Raw genomic sequence first — 16,389 nt, 5'->3', positions numbered from 1 at the left:
TTTTTTGAGCTCAAGCTCCTTCAAAACGGCGGCAGCATGCTTCCTTTCCCGTTGATTCCTCAATTCGTAGGTCCTTTCTGTTCTCTACTTTCCACCACTTGTTCACCCACGGACCATTTGAAACATCTTCTTGGTCAGTTGCACAGTCCACGTCCGATATTTCAAACTCCCTAGGGGCCGCGAAAACATCCGGGCCAGTTGGAAAAAATAAATGCATGTCATTTACTGCCCTTAAGGGCTCAAACCACCACAAGCACATTCGAAAACGCTTTGAAGGCCTACCAGTACACGTATTAGGCATATCGGTGCTCGTACTGCGACAGGAAATACTGGGTGCACGCGTGTGTAATTAAGCAATACACACTGTGTACCATGGCAATAGACCCTTCCCATGCTTGTTATGCTTCACTGCAATACTTTTGGGTAATGGCGGCTAGGAGTTACGGAGTCGCCATTTGTCGGAAGCGCCTCGCTGGCGTAGTATGAGGGATCATGCGGCGCGCTCCTCATAAATTTCGCTGTCAGCGCTGACTGAAAACACCCCGTGCGAGCTCTCCAGGACATTTCTGTAAGTACTTTCGAAACGAGACAAGTTTTTTACTGTCTAAATAATAATCTTGGGTAAACTGAAAACACACAAACGTTTACAGACGCTATCTCTTTACCGAAAATGTACAGTGAACGCCATTGCACGCGGTCGCCGCGATGGAGTCTCGCGAACCGGCCTCTTGCATGAAAGGTAGGTAAACGCTGAGAGCACACTATGTAAAATATGTTCTTATAGTGTTTGTATAACTAAATGGAGCGTAATAGAACGAAACCTCGATGCAGCGATCGCACAGATTCGCAGCAACCGACTGCGCGTCTGCATGCTTGTCCGCGCACTGTTTCGCTTTCACCGCGTGCGCGTTTTCGCACCGTGCCATGAGCTTTGGGCCGCAGAATATGAGCATTTGACAGTATACAAGCAACCATTGTTGCGTGGGCGCTGTCAGAGCTGTTCAAAAATAATTTCATTTTAGAGACTTCGACGCCTACGGGGACTGTGATGTGCCGTCGCGACGATTCAATCATTTTTTTCTTCTAAGTTCTTTGACCTTTCAATACTATTTCTCGAGTTTCGTCGCACTGCATGTTTATCGGTGTTCTCAGCGTGCGATTTCCCGCTGCTCCTTTTTGGTAATCCAGTGCATTAATTCGTAACATAAACATGACCATATGCCATGCTTTTTTTAATGTGCTTCTTACCGCTCCCTTTCCACTCCAGTAAACTTGCCAGTACCTATAGCATCGACAAGTTCATAGACCAAACTGTCATGACAATAGTCGGGCAGCGGACTCGGCCGAGCGTCTCAGTGCGCGTTTTCCAAACATCGCAGAGCCGGCGCCGAAGCAGAAATCTTCCTCGCATCTGTGCTTGCTGCATATCCGAGTTGTAGGCGATGGCTGTTTGCCGGTTTTATGTTTCGCGAGCCAAGCTTCACGCAGCTTCTTGTCCTGCGGCTACGTACGTCCGTTGCGTACGTCCGTTGCGTACATCCGGCACTGCGGCACCGAGCATTAGCCTACCATGTTGCGCGCCTTCAAAGGCAGTCACTACCTATTGTAGTGCTTTCAAGCATTGTAAACGAGACACTCGAAGCGGGAAAATTTTGCCACTAAATGAGGACCGCAGCGTACGAGGGAATTGAAACTCGTTTTCAGCTCGCTTCGGTGCTCCCGAAGCAGCCGACACGACCACTATGTCCACGTGATCCCTCCTAGCACGTCACGCCGACGGTGACGCCAGCTTTTCCAGTGGTGGAGCTCGAGGCCAATGCTTCACCAATTAAAATTTGTGTAAAGAGGCGAAGCTGACTTTTGGGAACCGGCATTATGCAACGCACTGTGCTTTCGAAGCTTCTAAGCCAATTGCGAGGACCACAAAGGCGGAGTCCGTGCCATTGCTGACAGCAGTGAATTATTTCAAAAAAAAACATGGCATCCAACGGCAAGAAGCTTCACAGCAAATGAAGCAATTAGGCCTAGCATTGCCGCCGTGGTGGCTACGGCTGCCAGCGGATCTGCGTGAAAGAGCGCCGGTTCGAGGCGGCAAGGTAATCGAAATGGCAGCAGTGGTGGCTTTGATTAATGCCGTTTCGGACCTGCGGTCAAGGCAAAACCTCTAGAAAATCGGACAGCAAAGAATTCTTACGTCCGAAATTTCAGACGTTCTGATACATTGACTTTATGGGGCAGGTGGTGGTGCCACGAAGCCATCCAAATTATCGGGAAGACGGAAAGTCGGTCGTTGACTAAACACTGGCAACTCCTCCAGCCGATGACAGGTCGTCAAAGACTATTCATTACGATTCCTGTCTGTTACTCGCACCAGCATTACCGCAACTTTCGACCCTTTCAATAAAAGTCTGTGTGACGTTCCATTGAATAATTTGTGTATCTATATGGGAAGTAAATTGGTGCTGTGTGTACAGAAACAGAAGTAGTGATTACATAGATTACAGAGATTAAATTACAGAGCTAGGGTTTTGTCCTTCTGGAGCGTTCGAGGTAGCCTCGCCGCTCCTTAGGCGCTTGGTGCACCGGGAGGATAGATGTAGTGCAGTGGCATAGATAGAAATTTCGTTCGGGCAGGAGGAGGGGGGGGGGGGGGGGGGGCTCGCTTTGCAGCTTGGTCTTCTCCTCAAAAGGAAGCTTTAGCTCGGGTGCTCCCATCTAAATACATGTAGAAGGTGAATTCGTTTTCTCAGCAATCATTGCACCAAATTTGATGAGGTTTGTTGCATTTAAAAGAAAAACTAAGTTCTACTGACTTCTGGTTTCGGATTTTACATTTAGGTTGTCAATTCTTTATTAAAAATTGGCAAACATCGGAAATTTTCAGAAAACGAAACTATCACATTTAAGACTCTGTAACTCAACAATGAAAAATAATATCACGATTATGTGAATCGCATCTAATAGTAAATCTACAGAAAACAAATTTGATATACTCCAAATGAATCTAAAAAAATTTAGTATTTTCGAAATACGGCTTTTGCAGAACCCTTGTACACCATGTAACCAATTCACGTAAGATAAAAATTAACATACTAAATTTATCTGCTTTGATTTTTATAATAGATGCCACTTGAATAACTGCGATATCTGTTCTTGATGCAGAGCTATGAATTTGTAAAACTTGTGCTTCTATTTTCTTCGCACTGTCAAATTTTACAAAATATTTTTTTTAAAAATTCAGGCCCATAATCAAAATTCTGCTTAAAACAGATACTAGAATTTAACTTTCTCTCTCAAATGCAACAAATTTGATTAAAAGCAATCCAGGGGTTATTTCAGAAAAGCGTTTCTGCGTTTTACATGTACGTATTTGAATAGGCCACGTTGGAGTTTGGCCCTAGCTAAAGCTTCCTCTTAAACAATTTGTCGAGGGTTCAAATGCATGAATAATAACTGCATTGCCATTGCCAAAGATGCTGCAAACGAATTCTTGAACACTACACACTATCAAAACAAAGCAATATATATATTTTTTCATAAAAAGATATACTCGTATGCGCCAGAAATTGTGCTCAAAATAACTGATATCAATACTTCCATGTTTTTGTCTATTTAATGAGGAAGGAAAATATCACACGGTCTTTAGAACTATATAAGTTCGAAACCAGCAAAGTAGTGCATGCCACTGATATGAAAAATGCAAAGGCCATGAAATGAACAAGTTGAGGACAAATATGTTAATGAAACCTTGTCATTCTTGAACCTTGTCTACATTTTTGTACATATGCAATGGCCAGTGAAAAATCTCAATGACGCTGTCATTTATTCCAATGTATTACGCAGGAGCAGCTGTCACCGGTCGTGTGTCGTGAGCAATTGCGCCGAAATTATTGTCCCAACAGAGAGCATGTATATAAAGCCGTTCTGCAAAATATACGAGAGCGAGTCAAATGAAAGTGCGCCAATGCGAATATATGACAAATGAAGTACTTTATTTAAAAGAAGTCTCCATCAGCATTTAGACATTTGTCCCATTCACTAACGAGTCGGGTGATTCCCTTCTCATAAAACTCCTTGGGTTGCTGCTTCAAAAAATCTGCGACTGACTCTTTCACGTCATCGTCCGACACGAATCTGTTTCCCTTGAACTGTTCTTTCATATGTCCCAAAATGTGGAAGTCGCAAGGTGACAGGTCTCAGCTATATGGGGATATGGGGAATGCTGCAGCGTTTCCCACTTGAACTTTACCAGTTTTGTATTAACAACATCAGCGACGGGGGAACGAGCATTTTTGTGGAACAATTAAAAATTAAATTATAGAGTTTTACATGCCAAAACAACTTTCTGATTATGAGGCACGCCGTGGTGGAGGACTCCTGAAATTTCGACCATCTGGGGTTCATTAACGTGCACCTAAGTCTAAGTACACAGGTGTTTTCGCATTTCGCCCCCATCTACATGTGGCCGCCGTGGCCGAGATTCGATTCCGCGACCTCGTGCTCAGCAGCCCAACACCATAGGCAGGTTGTAGAGCAAGATGACCACATTCGTCAATTTTCCACGTCATTTATTTTTTATTGCAACACGCAGCCGATCCGGCGTTTCACAATATCGGAAACGATTGATAGTCTTTCCAGCTTTAGCGAATTCTATCAGTAATGGCCCCTGCCGATGGAAAAAAAAAGTCAATAACACCTTTCCGGCAGAAATTACATCCTTTGCTTCTTTTTGGGGTGGTGAATTCGAATCTTTACACTGTAAGCTTTGCCGTCATGTTTCAGGCTCGTAGTAGTGGCACCATGGTTCGTCCCCGATCACAGTTGCAGAGAAGTTGTCACCCTCATTGTTATACGGGATCAAATGAGTCAAGGAAGCGCCGAACTTCTCCATCTCCTGGCGGTGGTTCAAAATCTTGGGCATCCATTGCGCATACAAGAGCCGATAACCAAGATGTTCATGAATTATGGTGTGAACCGAACCGTGACTGATGTTCGCATGCTCTGCCAGTTCCTCTATGCTTATCCTCCGTGCTTGTCTCATCAGCTCATCAACCTTTGCAATTTTGTTCGGGGGATTGCACGATGGCTTTGGCCTGGTCTTCGATCGTCTTTGCAACTTTCACGTCCTTCTTTCAACCGTTTGCTCAAACGCTTCACAGTGGCCAATGAAATGCAATGTTCAATGTAGACAGCAGTCACACGGCGACTAATTTCTTTTTTGGCAAACCCCTTCAACTCAAAAACCTCACGGCACCACGCTGCTCAACTTCTGAAGCGTCCATTATGTCACACCACCATGTTCAACCCGGTGTACGAGAGCATTAAAGAACATTTACTCTCACACCTGCGTGTCACTTTTGTAAATGAGAGAGGCCTGTGTGCTATGTGCATGCCTTGCAGATAACGAACCGAACCATTATTGCGCAGGGTGGGTGGGCTCACTTTCATTTGACTTGCCCTTGTTCATTAGAAATGCGAAGATACAATTGAATATACAAATGCTTGATAAAGGGCAAAATAGTGTCACTGGAAAGGAAGTTCACAGCACGTATACACAAAACCTCGCAACAAGATATTTAAATATACGTATAAGTCTCCAATAAATCTACGTATCTAAGAAAAAGTCACTGTATATAATGCCTCAAACAAGGCAAATAAACATGTTGCGCAATAACAGATTCACAGAATCCTAGAACCCGTGCGACGGAAAGCGGCGCACTTGCTCCCCGCTTTTCTCCTTTGCATGCACAAGACTGAGCCACCATCGTCGGCTCATCCATTGCACCCCCCCCCCCCCCCCCCCACTCTTTCACTCGCACATACAGCATGCGGTGCATGGTCACGACGTTATCGCCCAATACGAAACATGAGGGCGACAGCGACAGCAGGAATCTGCCTGGAGCGTTCAATATAATAATAGTATCCGGCAACTGAAGCATGCCGTGGCCGATTACTTTCCGCAAAAGAAGAAGTAACAAACTTTCACCATGCGACAATTCGCTGCGCCGCAACAATCTATTTTATTTCTTTTGTAGGGCAGGGGACCAAAATAAAAAAAAAGCCCGCAAAGGAGAGCATGTTGGCCACAATCCAATGCCTACTTTGGGCAATTAATGTAGCTACCGAATGAATATCAAAGAAAATGTGATACGCTTGGTCCACTGAGAACCATACGCATATATTCCTCGTTATCCTACACCGGCGAGACAAGACTTCCCGGAGAGGTTGCACTCAAGCGAACGTGGTGCGATCCGTTGAGTCTTCACAGTGATGGCGGTGGGCGACCATTGTTTCTTTTTCTCATCTGCTAGCCATAAGGCGTCCAAAACTCTGCCAGGTGGAAATCCACTCGGCCAGAGAAAACCAAACGCGCACCGAAGTGCACCGCGCGGTGGTCGGGGCAACACGAGAAAAATGCGTGCGCTCTGGCTGGCTCCGGCAGCCCGCGGGTATAGTAGTGAGAATAAAAAAAATTAAGAGGCTCAATGTGTCCTCACGAATAAAAGTCAAGCTAGAAAAAATAAATAACAATGTAGTTACCCTGGCTGGCTTTAGCGCCTTGACATGGATGCTTTGGCATAGGTGAAAAAAAAAGTTGATATTCTTTTTATGCGACACGACGGCCCAAATGAACCATCACAACGCTTCGTCTCATCGGATCTCGCTGCGTGTTTTGTCAACTTCTCTGATAGTGTGTTGATTTGGCTTGTCTCGTTGTATGTTCCGATCTAAGACTTTAGAAAAGTCAATGCACCTTTGGCGTCAAATGTTTATAACAACATTAAACCCAAAAACTTCCACACAACCTCAAACCCACATTCTCTGAAGCACAACTTTGGAAATGTCAATGCACGTTTTGCATCAAAAATATACAAGAACTTTGCGCCAATAAAGTTTCAGAATTGAAATCTATGCGCTCCTAAGATTCCGCGGCCTCTTCGCGATTCCGCGGTGAGCCCATTCACCATCAAAATGCCCTTGAAACTGTGCTAGCATGGGGCTGCTTGCGTTATGCGACTCCCGGTGCATGGGCGTTGCCACGAAATCCAGCCCGAGTTCGCAATGTTAGCGGTCAGATGTCTTTTCGAGCGCGAACAAGACATCGTATACAAAATCCAGAATAATTTCCGGCGGCGGGGGTTGCTTTGGTCGACGGTGCATGGACATCACAACAAAATTTCAAGGGGGGGGGGGGGGGGGCATGAACCCCATTGAACCCCAGTTTCGGCAGCAATGATGGCCAACCACCGCGGAAGCCTAACTAGGGGATGCTGTAGCTCTTAACCTGTAAGGCTGCAGATGCCAGCCGTGCATTGCTGCTATAACCCAATATAACATACCGAAGAGAGGGCATATACTCAAGGTTAACCCAAGCCGCCTACGAAAATTTAGAAGTAACAGAAGAGAAAAGAGGACAGGACAGCGGTGAAAGTATCCAGGAAAGAAATAAGTTCGGAGAGGGGGACAGGAAAAGGCAACCAGCCGATTTTCCCTGGAGGGGTCAGCCCAGGGGTGCCATCTACGTGAAGCAGAGGCCAAAGAGGTGTGTTGCCTCCACCGGGGGGCCTTAAAGATCCGAACACCCGGCATCGGCTCAACTCCCAGGATCCCCCTTTCCCCGGAGACAGCTAAGCCGCGCACAGCTACACGCGGGAGGGTCCAACCCTCGTGTGCTCGGGTACGCGGTGTCGCAACACACCAAATGCCTGCCGACGCCTATGTGGGGATTTTTTCGCCAGTGTCACCAAGTCGCCGCCCATTGCGATGTAGATGGTGCTCTTCATCCTCGAGAGCTTTGCACCAAGTAAAAACGAAACGACTGCTTGCTGCAACTGCTGCAGACGAAACAGAGGCCACTGTTTACGTGATCGTGGATGGCGACTACGCAGTCATGAAAGCATGCAGCTGACGTACGTACAAAGTCAAAATGAAACTACTGTTTGCCGCAAAGGCTGATGATGAAATCATGGACGCTATCGACACAACTGTGCATGACTACGCAGTCATAAAGGCATGCAGCCGATGCGCACACCGAGTCAAAGCAAAACTACAGACAACAGCTGCAGAAGAAACCGCGGCCACTAAGGACGTGATCATGGATGGAGATTATGCAGACATGAAGGCACGTGGCCAACACGGTGCCACGCATGGCGGTAAACGCAAGAATGAAGGTTTCAAAGGCACAAATAGGCACAAAGCGTTCTGTTGTTGCTGTCAATCATGTACAATTTCCACTGATGACTATGGAAATGCAAACTTCGCTGCTTTCTTTCGGTGGACGCCATTTTCGCTCTTTTGCGTTGCACATTTGGTGCGTCACATTTGTCGCATGATGGCACGATCATGCCGTCATGCTGTCCTGGCATAGATGGTGCATGCATGGACTGTGCGCTGAGGTTTAGAAGGCCTCCAGAGATACACAGTGTGTTTGGCTGCAAAAATGACAAAGCCAAGTGGATGCACAATGACGCTTGGCTCAATGGGCTCTGCCAAAGTCAAGGCAGCATTTTGGCTTCCACTGCAGACATGAGCAATACTTAAAAGCTGTGTGCATACCATGTCGTGATGCATACACTGGTCTGAGCGGAATAGACATTATTCGCCGATCTAAATTGATGTAATCCTTTCTTTGGATGTTGACAAATGCCAATAGTTTTCCTTCGGTCACATCTCGTGCGCCATCAAGGTGCGATACCTGCAATGCCACTGGCATACTCCTCGTCATGCCAGTGTTCCGAGAAACCTTCAATGCAACGCTCAAAACTAAGGGCTCCAGTTATCAATAAATGAAATTAAATAATGTAAGCACACAGTCTCAGACACATTTGGTATATCATGATAATGAACGAAGAAACTTTTCACTTAGCAATTGGTCATGGTGACGTCAAAAGTGCTCATCTACTGCCATATCTTTTTCTTTTTCACAATTCCATTTCAAGCTTAAATTGTGCAATAACCCATGAATGCAGTATTTCACAAAATGGATAATTGTAAGATGGTCAACTGTGTTAAGTCCGAATTCTTCACAGGACCTTTTTTGTGTGTATTTGAATGGCAAGCAATGAGTAAACATTTTTAACAAGTGAGCGCTTGCAGCAACCTTCAAAGTGCATGATGTACTATGCACCTTGTACTAGCATTACTGCGCTTCATTTGTTGGTACATGAAAAAAAGAAACAAGTATACCATACCTGATGTATACCATATTCAGCAAGGGTTGCAGAGTAGAGGGGATACTGGGGGATTGGAATCATGACTCCAGATGGTTTTCCATCCTTATGCACATTAAGCAAGTTCAGCACTGACTGGAAAGACAAAATTCCCAGTTACAAAGGCTTGCTCCATAACAGCAGAAACTCATAGCAGGCTCACAACAAAAAAATATCAGCTTAAACAGAAATAGCAATAAAATAATGAGATCTACAAACCCGAACAGACTCGCTGGCACCAGTTGATAGAATCACATCTTCATATTTTGCATTCAAGCCATCACGCTCACTTATATACTCGGCGACATGTTTCCGAATGATTTCGACACCTGCACTATCACTGTAGGCACCTGAGCAATAAAAACATAAGCAGGTGAACAATGAGATTCTGAAGTGCTCTCATGACAAGGAACACAACATTACAGAACTATAAAACATTTATTGCATCTAAACCTTATGGTACATTAAAATGCACCAGCCCAAATGTATAACAGCTTCATAAAAATACACACTTGTGGCTCACATGATGAAGCACAAAGCACTTTTGTGTTATCTGCATTTTGCTGTTGTCATACTGATAATTTCTTTTGCTGTGCACAATGCAAAGTTTTTTTAGCTCACGGCCAAACCTTAGAGCATGCTCCAAGTGCCTAGTGCTTACCTACGCTTTTTCCTCCACAGCCCTCCAGAATACGTTGAGCTCTTGACTTTACGTCAGCTGGAAGCAAGTCCCCTTTCATCAAATCAGGTTTTGCACATGCTGCTATGACCTAAGAATCAGGGAGCAAGGATGGGGCAAGATTTCAATACCATTTCTATGCATACAGCAGACATACACAACACAGAATTTTTGAGTTAAAAAATTTAGCAACTTTGCACAATCAGAAATTCCAGACTGGTACCTTGCTGACCTAACAAGTTTTAAGCCAAATTCTCTTTTAAAGAGCTCAATTTTGAACGTTCTGAATGAATATGAGTGTAAAGCAACTAGCAATGATCACTTCAGATTATTGTGGGAACCAAGAGGTATTGTGGGAGTCAAAAGGTTTGGCTGAATGTTTTGTTGTTATGGCAGTTCCATGCCATCAGCAGCAGGGCTGTGCTGCACTGATGACAATAAACTACTGGAGCTGACAATGCCAGCTGACAACATGTCAAACTGTTGCAGCTAGGAGGGGAACCGATTGATTGATGGGGCTTTTCATCCTGAGGTTTTACGATGAGCTACACAAGGGTCATGCAGTGAAGGACCCCCCGATTAATTTTGTCCTTCTAGGGTTCTCGCAATGTGTATCTTTTTATTTTCTACCCTAGGGATGGAAACTGGCCATGCTCAATAAAAGAAGAAGACAAAGCACAACTTTGATGTAATAGTTCTAAACATAGGACTATTTCTCCGGGGACCTGTTGCTGCATACTGCAGCTAGATGACAGTTAAAGAAAAGAAGAGGGAGTGCCGATTTGAATTTTTTTTCAAATGCCTTGCAATAGCGCCATTTTACCTTTGAACAGGAATTCTTGTGAGAAAATGCTTCTTAGCACCTCAAAGTTATAAAACCTCCAGCACTTAATGTTTTCAGCTTGGAGTGGTCTTGAACATACAAATGTTTCTGCTTCACTAGAGGCACGCAAAGGGCTGTCATAACAATGTAGAGGCACCAATTCCCTCTGGAAAAGCATGTGGAACAAACAACATGGCCACACAGGAGGATAGTTAATTAAATGGGGTTTAGTGGTGCAAAAGCAACTAAGGCTATGCTGCGCCCAACACAAGGTGTTATAAAATCAAATTTAATATCTGCGAAAGCTGTGGTGTTCTATAGCTTGTGTAAAAAGGCAATGTTGTATAGAAACTTAACCCCGTTGGGTAATGGCACTAGTCGATCATTTCCAAAAACTAAAGCAGTATGTGAAAGCATGTGTCGTTTATATAAATTGTGCAAAAGTTTTCGTCTCAATATGTGTACCTGTCAGTAAAGTGTGCAGAACTGTTAGCTGTTCTTGGCACTTCTCACATGTTGGTGGGTCTCCTTTTTTAAGTAAAAAATTGTGTGTGAGGTGTGTGTGCCCAATCCTTAGTCAGCATAAAACTGCTTCAATAAACCGTTCCTGGTGATTGCATGACTTCCACTCACCAAGTACAGCTTTAGTAAAATGTAGCTTGTTTGCACAATAGTCCCATTCATGTTGCCATTGTGTCATTAAGGCCTTCCAAATCGCTCAGATGCAATCTTTGTATGTAAGTGTTGAGTTGGTTATGCCTTTGAACGATGCCATGGATGCAAATGTGTCTGCTGCTTCGTTACCCGGTATTCCAACATGGCTTGGGACCCAGCAGAAATGAACTGATCTGCCGTATTTGTTAGAAGCCACCATGTTTAAAATATCCCTTAGCAGGGGTTCACACTGATTTCGGATGTAGAGCCAAGCGTACTTAATAAATCAGTGTATATGACTATTTTCATGCTTGTCAGTGATAATTTTTTTTAACTACAAGCAGGAGGATAGGAAACATGCAAGAAGCTACAAAGGTAATATAGAGAACTGTGCATGCGCCACTGTAATGTTACCTTTCCATCTGTTACAAAAAAGGACAAAAAGAAAAAAAAAGTGGAATAAGATGTAACAGAAACTTCTAAACATGGGGCGAAAAGATTTTTTTTTAAATTTAATTATGGGGTTTTGAGTGCCAAAACCACGTAGTGGAGGACCCCGGAAATTTCGACAGCCTGGGGTTCTTTAACGTGCACCTAAATCTAAGTACACGGGTGTTTTTGCATTTCGCCCCGACCGTAATGCAGCCGCCGTGGCCGGGATTCGATCCCGCGAGCTTGTGCTCAGCAGCCCAACACCATAGCCACTGAGCAACCACGGCAGGTATGGGGCTAAATGATTAAATGCACAGCCAATGTCCAGTTTGTTGAATATGATGTAGAAGTAACTGTCACGATAACGGTATGTTACTGATCTCAAGAGTTCTAAGTTCTAATTACATTGCACATTTATAGTGACCACATTCATAAAAAAACAGATGCTGCTGTGATGCATGGCTGTGAAATAGGTCTGTATACCACTGAGAGCCCATGACCGGCTGTAAATGCAAGTCAAGCCCAAACCACATGAGAGCGATTTTGTGTGCAATGGCAACAAACGACGAAATGGGCTGTCATGTGAACAGACTGCTTGCTCTTGTCACTCTTAACGCTTGGTTCTGAAAAACCTAGAATTTGTCACTTGTCACCCAGAAGTGCCATGAGCGACTAGCCAATAGCGCAAAGCCGGAACTGGATACATAGAGTTTCCTACAAAAATTACTAGAGGGAACTCTGGCGCTGCAGTCGTTGTCCTACCATGAGAATGATGGGAAGTACATGGATTTGTCTGATCTTCGTGCTTGTGGATTCAGACGTTCTTGTGACTTTATGTATTACGCCATATAAATCTTATTGTCGTATATTTCAGCGCAATCTATATTCTTCGAAGTGCAGGAGACGCCGGGAACGCGTACAATTGCTATTAATTGCAACGATTGAGCTTGTGCAGGTGGCCAAATCGAAACGCGCCAAGCGTCTCAAGGCACTGGCATGCGCGCGATAAATTCATAAGGGCGTTTCATTCGCTTGTCGATACATGCGTCCGTGGCTTAATGGTTTCAATATCAGGTATCTGTGCTAGAGTCCCTGTGTTCGAATTCTGCCATCGGGCAATTTTAATAATGTTTATTTAATTATTTGTTGAGCAATATACTCTTGAAAATGACGAGTTTACAAAGTCACAAAGCCGTTTGAAGCCAAAAAGACGAAGTTTAGGCAAATCCATGTACTTCCCATAATTCCCATGCTGGGACAACCGCTCCCATTGCAGCTCCCGTAGACACTAGCGCCAGAGTTCCCTCTAGTAATTTTCGTAGGAAACTATGACTGAATATACATTAGTCAAGTACTACAGATTGTCGCATGGAACGAGTAAACAATTAAATTTTGATACGTGCAAGAGTAAGAACCTACTACAAGACCTTCAGAAATATTTTAAGCTGCTCTTTACAATAAAACACATCAACTTAAAATAATAAAGCACATGTCATGCCAGTTTTGGCGCGCATTTGCTGCACTCACACCGGCAACATTGAGGAGACGTCGCTCAAAGTTGTTGCTTGCGTAGGGTATGCCTTGTAGGGTACGAGCGAACGCGACAGCCATGTCCACCCCGTCGCTTGTCGCGCGCAAGATCGCTTGCATGGGGTTTGTACTTTAATGGTAACCACCAAAAGAAGGTTATAACAGCTTCAAATGCCAGGAACTTGCCTAGTTATTACTTCAACATTACGAAAAATTCCCATTTGAAATCTTACAAGCTCCTAGTATAATTTTCTACGAGGAACACTTTCAAAAGCAAAAAGATTCACACAACACTGGTACACTGCCTTTATCTCACTGCACTCCTCTAATGTAGTTACTACTATAAATGTTGCCTCATTTGGCTTTCAGTTTCCCTCCCTTCATTTTCTCCACGGTGCTCATTAAGTTCCCTTTCTTCACATGTACAGTCACGGACAGAATATTACGGACCATGAAATCTAAGAAAAAGCTGAATATCTCCGCAACCTCACAACGCAATCTGGTATTTGCATTTTGGACCTCGACTAGAATATGCTAACAACGTTGTCGTGGGCAGTTTTACTGGTTACTGCTACAGGCTGCTCGGGAATTGAACGTTTTCGGAGATCCCGTGGTCCATTTTATTCTGTCCGCGACTGTACATATAAAAGCAAACACTCAGCAGCAGGTGGTCGTCCATCTATTTGCATCATTACTTTAAAGAATTGTTTACTGCCTTTGTGTTTTAGTTCTTTACCCAGTGAAACAAACAGCTAAATATTTCAATATGGATTTCTATACAGAAAGGGTTGCTGATGGCATCATATGGAAAGGAAATGAGATCATTTCTTGAATGAAATTACCTACAAGTGTACAATGGGCCGAGGTGGCTGAAGATTCTTGTAGAGTTGTCGCTGTGATCAGTAGTGATGTAAAATCTAATATTTGTTTACAAATCATATGGCTTACCTGAGCACTTAAGTATGGCCCTTAAAGGCCAACTGTAAGAAAATTTCGCTTTGGCTAAATTAGTCACAAATGAGTAGTATACAGCGTGTTTCACGGAACCTGAACCAAAGATTTTAATAAAGCAGCTAACCACAGCTGAATGAAACCAACAACATAGTTTGCTGCCATGTGGCACTCTTTAGAGTGCCTTTTACATTCCGTTTATTTACTTAAAAAACGAAGATGAATTCAAAATTTATAATATTCACTTTAGAGCCAAATGATTTCAATGTGTTTAGAGGGGGTTCAGAAACACTAGATAAGATAAAACTAAGATAAATTCAAAATTTTTAATATTCACTTTAGAGCCAAATGATTTCATTGTGTTGTAGAGGGGGTTCAGAAACAACCAATCCAATTTTTTGTGGCAACGTACATGCTGTGTGGCAATTTTTTCCGGCATTTAAAGAAAGCCTGCAAAATATGAAATAAAACCACATGACTGCACTCGTGCGCTATTGTATTGCAGCGCTCTGGACTGTGCATCAAGCCTATTGCTTATCAAAGACAGCGACCCGTCTTTTCCATGTGCCACTGCCAAAGATGCTGGCGCACAGTGAAGCCGATGCTAGAGCCATGGCCGCTCACTTCGCCATGGTCCGTGCGCACGGTTCTTTCGCACAAAGCGAGGTTAAGAGTGCTGCAATATGATAGCGGATGAGTGCAGTCACATGGTTTTACAGTCAAACCCACTTATAACAATACCGCTTTTAACAATATATCGGATATAGCAATGGACAGCCGCGGCACCGTCACCTTTGCAGTGTGTTCTATGGTAAAATAAACCGCTTATAACAATGCTATCATACTAGATTGTCGGTTATAACAATTAAATGTCATTTGGAGCCAACCCTCACAGAAAAAAAATGCGCAAACGCAGCGACCACACCGGCCAAACTACTCCGCCAAAAGCGCGCGCGTGTATGCGGAGCCGCCCACATAGGGGCGGCGAAAAGCTCACGTGACGACGCATGCGAGGAGAAAGGAGAAGCAGGAGAAAAGACGGACGCTTTCCTCTGGGCAGAGTAGGAGAGGGAAGGAAAGCATTTCTTTTGTTGCTTTTGTATCGGCGTGCGGGGAGCAGTCCATTCTGAGGGTGTGCCGCTCGTTGAAAACGCGTCACGACAGTGTCAAAGCACGTGCGTTGCCAGCGAGGTTTTTGTCATCTGCCATCACCGGCCTTGGTCCTGCTGGTTCTGCAAGCCCATCAGATCCCCCCCAGAGTTCAACGATGGAGGATTCTCCTTCAGGAAGCGCGGCCAGCGTGGCTCAACTGGATCAATTGCCGCAGAAGAGAAAGCGAGCGGCAATATCTTTGGAAACGAAGCGAAATATTTTGAGAGAGCACAGAGGTGGTGAAAAAGTGTGCAACTTAGTACGCAAGTACAGCCTGTCACAGCCGACAGTTTCAACCATTATCCGCAATGCGCTCAAGATGACTGAACACGAATGCCATGCTAGTGCTGGCCATGCTATGGAGGAGGGACAGAAAAGGATTCGGCATGGTGCCTACAAAGACGTGGAGGAGGCACTGTATCAGTGGTTCCTTAGCGCACGTGCTATGAACTTGCATATTAGTGGCTCGATTTTGGCAGAGGAGGGGAAACACTTTGCATATCTCCTTCAAAATACCGATTTCCAGCCTGGTGGTGGCTGGATTCAGCGGTTCAAAAAGAGGCACGGAATCGTCTACAAGGCACTCGTGGGCGAGGCAGGGTCGCTCGATGTCGACGCTAGACTGAAGTGGTTAGATGAAACACTGCCGTACATCCGCGAAGCATATGCGGACCGGGACTTGCACAATGGTGACGAGACCGGGCTATTCTTTCAAATGCTTAAATCGAAGACACATGCACTCAAAGGCGATTCCTGTAAGGGCGGCAAGCAGAGCAAATTACGGGTGACCGTTTTCCTTTGCGCGAATATGGACGGCAGCGACAAATGTCCCGCGTTCGTAATTGGAAAATTTATGAATCCCCACTGTTTCCGTGGTGCTGCGAGTATTCCAGTTCGTTACCGTCATAATAAGAAAGCGTGGATGACGCGTGAGCTTTTCTGCGAGTGGCTGAGCGAGT

At 44.5% G+C, this 16,389-nt stretch overlaps 1 protein-coding gene across 1 annotated transcript in view; it reads right to left on the bottom strand.

Moving 5' to 3' along the window:
• Positions 1-16,389, bottom strand: part of LOC135898048 (alanine aminotransferase 1) — a 52,817-nt gene that overhangs the window by 31,895 nt on the left and 4,533 nt on the right. Inside the window, exons 3-5 of the mRNA XM_065426799.2 lie at positions 9,871-9,979; positions 9,429-9,559; positions 9,192-9,305 (exon numbers count right to left, since the gene is read on the bottom strand). Of these exons, the coding sequence (XP_065282871.1) occupies positions 9,192-9,305; positions 9,429-9,559; positions 9,871-9,979 (354 nt within the window). The remainder of the gene's footprint in view (positions 1-9,191; positions 9,306-9,428; positions 9,560-9,870; positions 9,980-16,389) is intronic.

Source organism: Dermacentor albipictus, chromosome 1 (genome assembly GCF_038994185.2).
Source record: "Dermacentor albipictus isolate Rhodes 1998 colony chromosome 1, USDA_Dalb.pri_finalv2, whole genome shotgun sequence".
NCBI lineage: Eukaryota > Metazoa > Arthropoda > Arachnida > Ixodida > Ixodidae > Dermacentor > Dermacentor albipictus.
This window is presented reverse-complemented; position numbering and strand designations above follow the sequence as displayed.